Genomic DNA, 3,432 nt, shown 5'->3' with positions numbered 1-3,432 from the left:
GTCCTATTGCAACAGACCCTACTAAAAAGTTTAGCCCCGTATTTCTTATAAGCCCCCTTTAAATACTTAAAAACTGGGCTGTGGTCTCTCCAGAGCCTTCTCTTCTCCAGGCTAAACAACCTGAACTTCATTAGCTTCAGAAAACACCACTTCCTCCTGGGTATAGCAGAGAATCTTCAATTTTTTTTTTTTTTTTTGAGGGTTTTTGAGGGTTTTTGTTTCACAGAGACACTTACTCAGGGCTTATGTGTAGACAGCGAGATTAACTTTGGCTGGAGCCAAATTACTTTGTAGTGATGAAGCAAACAAAATCACTAAGTGCCAAATATATTCAATGTACTTCCAATAACCTTCCTTGAATTCTTCTTCAAGGGCAAATAACTCCTCTCTTGAAATTGAAATAACTAACAAGTATAAAACATTTCAATATAAAGAACTGCCACATCACCACTTATCCATGATCCTTAGCAAATTTTGCAGCACTGTAGCTTAGGCAGCTGCAGCAACAGCCCAGATATAACATACAAGGATGTGAGATACTATTTTGAAAAGCAGTAAACATTAATTTTCAATTTGGGGCTTGGGCGTTTCCCATCTAAATAAAGAGTAGTACAGATAATAATGAAGGGCGTAACTAAATATTGCCACAAAGCTTATATTACTTTTAACCCTGGCTTATAAGTAAGTACATAGTTCAGGTGAATTCACATACGCTATTATCAGATTAATATAAATGCAACAAAATTTAAACAAAATTATTTATGGTGTATCAACAAGATTTCTTTGTGTAGAGAAACCCTAGGAAGCTGAATTGAACAGAAAATGCTCCTAATGATTTTATATTTTTGGAATAAATCTATCAAATAATCATATTTTTCTAGCTCTTCTTGGGTTGGGGAAGAAATCACCTCACTTTCCATGTTTTCCATTTGCAAGAAATGGCAAGATAAAATATGTAATGAAATACTCAAATGGCAGAGAAGTCTATTTTTTCTTGCTGACTAGTGAAAAGTGTACTTCTGTCTCAGAAGTTTATGCCATATATTGAAGAATGAAATATGCAGGCAAGAAGCAACTTTTTAATGTAGTATTAACAGGCATACATCCAAGTCTGCAAGTATAATCTCTGGGGATCACAAAAGAATTCTCTGAAGTGTGAAATCACAGTACGTACTTCAAAATATGGCAAAATTGCAGAATTTAAGATAGTTCTATAAATCAAGAATTTGGAACCAAGATCACAATTATAAAAAGCAAGACTCAATCCAACTATGGAGAAGCTGTTTCTCTATAATAAATTGTTCAATACTTCTTCAACATTTGTATTTTAGAGCTGTAACACTTACAACTAAAGTCATATGCTTGTATGTTCTTTCTTGTCAGGAAGCAGCATTTTCTGTTGTAAGTTATGTTTTCCTCAGTGAGTCATAAATTAAAGAACTTTCCAGAGGAACACCAGGAACAATGGTTCGAATTTTATAATGCAGCATGCATTAGAATACCAAAAGGCTTCTACTGCACTTTAATGACTCATTTTGCTGTTGAAGAGGAAATGCCAGCTGATGTACATTAAAGTTAATAAGGACCCGAAGGAGCTAAAACTGATACTTAGCTTCAAGTATCTTTGGTACTCACTGTAAAGAATTGTGCCATTTAGAGCAGTTGTTTTCACTGTCAAGTACAGAGTTGTCAGATTGCTTGTTTCCTGCCCAGATGCAGTCCTGGTCTCAGATACAGATGTCAGAGAAGGTAGTTTCAAATAAGAATTTCCAGTGAAGGATGGAAAAAACAGTGCCGTGTCTGAAATGAACAACAAAAAGCTAATTTTATTAATTTATTACAAAGTAAAGTAATAAAATGCAAGCACATTTAAAAATATCCTTTTTTTCCCCATACCTGTCAATAGCATCATCAACCATATTATTTGCTGAGCATGCATATAAATTTATTTAATTTCAAATATTCAAATAAAATATGCAGAAAATGAAAAAGTTCTAGCATCTGCCTATTACCAGAAGTGAAAAGACCATTATAGGAATGACTACTGCCAGAAGATGCAAGTTCAAAAGGCTGTCACAGATTTTCATCTTTACAGATGTGCCAGTGCAGAACTTTTGTCCTATGATATGCCTGTGAAGTACTTTTCATTTTTATTTCTAGACAAGAAACGCAGTTTTTCTCAATTTTCAGGATACTCACATTTTCTGGGTTTGAAATTATAAAGAGGATGTCACTGGGCAGCATATGCATTTTTCCATTACACTACTCTGGAAATGAATAATTGTTAAGAGAAAATTTTTAAGTGTGAAGGCGTAACATTTACAATGTTGATTGTATTCATTACTCTAGTCGTTACGGTTTTGTTTTTTTTTTACCCTGTAGACAAGATAATAGTATCATTAATGCAAGAAAAAATAGACTAAAACTAATTGAGGTTAGGCAGCAGGTCTTCCTGATGCCTTAAGCATCCTATTTAAACAAAACACCTTAAAGATTGCTCAGACTGATCACCAGGGATATGAGTAAGAAAGAAGAAACAAAAAAAATACTTTGAGTTCAGGTAATATTTTTGCAAAGAAGTTTTTAGTTTAATGAACTATAGCTATACAATGGATCTGTGAGTGATGATTACACATAGGCATGACTAGTACATGTTTTTGTTTTTTTTTTTTTAAATTTGTATTCATGTTATTAATGTTTTGTTTGTTTGGGAATTTGACCACTGTTTATCCTCTGCTGGTTTTATTGGGCTTAAGAAGAAAGGACAAAAGGAAAGGCCTAGCTAAACAAGCACATGTTGAAGGACAGTTGTTAAAAAGACCCCACACCTTGACAGCAAAAGAAGGGCAGGATGGAAAGCAATTACTAGTTATGTTTATAAATGACAGGTCTGGAAAAGTTAGAATTGTTGGAGAAAGTGGAAAAAACTATGGAGTGAAAAAAAGGTCAGTGGCATTGCAAATCAGAAGCAGACCTACATGATTATGAGAGTGTTGTTTGCCTAATTAAATTCATACTTTCAAGAGAAACAGTACTAGGAGATCTAGCACTGTAGTGCAGGGCCACAAACATGAGTGAGGGGCTGGGTCCTCTTTCACATGAGGAAAGGCTGAGGGAGCCAGGACTCCTAAGGCTGCAGAAGAAAAAGCTTGGATGGATCTTATCAATGTCTATAAAGACATTGGGATGCAAAAGAGGGAGCCAAACTTCTCTCAGCGGTGCACTTAATGGGCAATGTGTTGGGGTCTCCTCCCCTGCCATGAAGCCCTGGGAGAGGGGCCCTGGGGGGGAGACACGGGGTCTCCCTGCCCCTGGTCAGCCTCATTCCCCATTGGTTGGTTTGGGTTCCCCGGGGTGGCCAAGGACCCTCGGGTCCCGTGACTGCGGAGTTCCTGAGCTGAGCCCCGGCCACGTGGCTGGGGGAATAAACAT

General features: G+C 36.7%; 1 protein-coding gene across 3 annotated transcripts in view; it reads right to left on the bottom strand.

Moving 5' to 3' along the window:
* Window positions 1-3,432, bottom strand: part of EYS (eyes shut homolog (Drosophila)) — an 859,267-nt gene that overhangs the window by 149,291 nt on the left and 706,544 nt on the right. For all 3 annotated transcript variants that reach the window (XM_017739228.1, XM_017739229.1, XM_017739230.1), the window contains one exon: window positions 1,636-1,800. In XM_017739228.1, coding sequence (XP_017594717.1) covers window positions 1,636-1,800 — 165 coding nt within the window. The remainder of the gene's footprint in view (window positions 1-1,635; window positions 1,801-3,432) is intronic.

Source organism: Corvus brachyrhynchos, unplaced genomic scaffold (genome assembly GCF_000691975.1).
Source record: "Corvus brachyrhynchos isolate BGI_N302 unplaced genomic scaffold, ASM69197v1 scaffold136, whole genome shotgun sequence".
Taxonomy (NCBI): domain Eukaryota; kingdom Metazoa; phylum Chordata; class Aves; order Passeriformes; family Corvidae; genus Corvus; species Corvus brachyrhynchos.
This window is presented reverse-complemented; position numbering and strand designations above follow the sequence as displayed.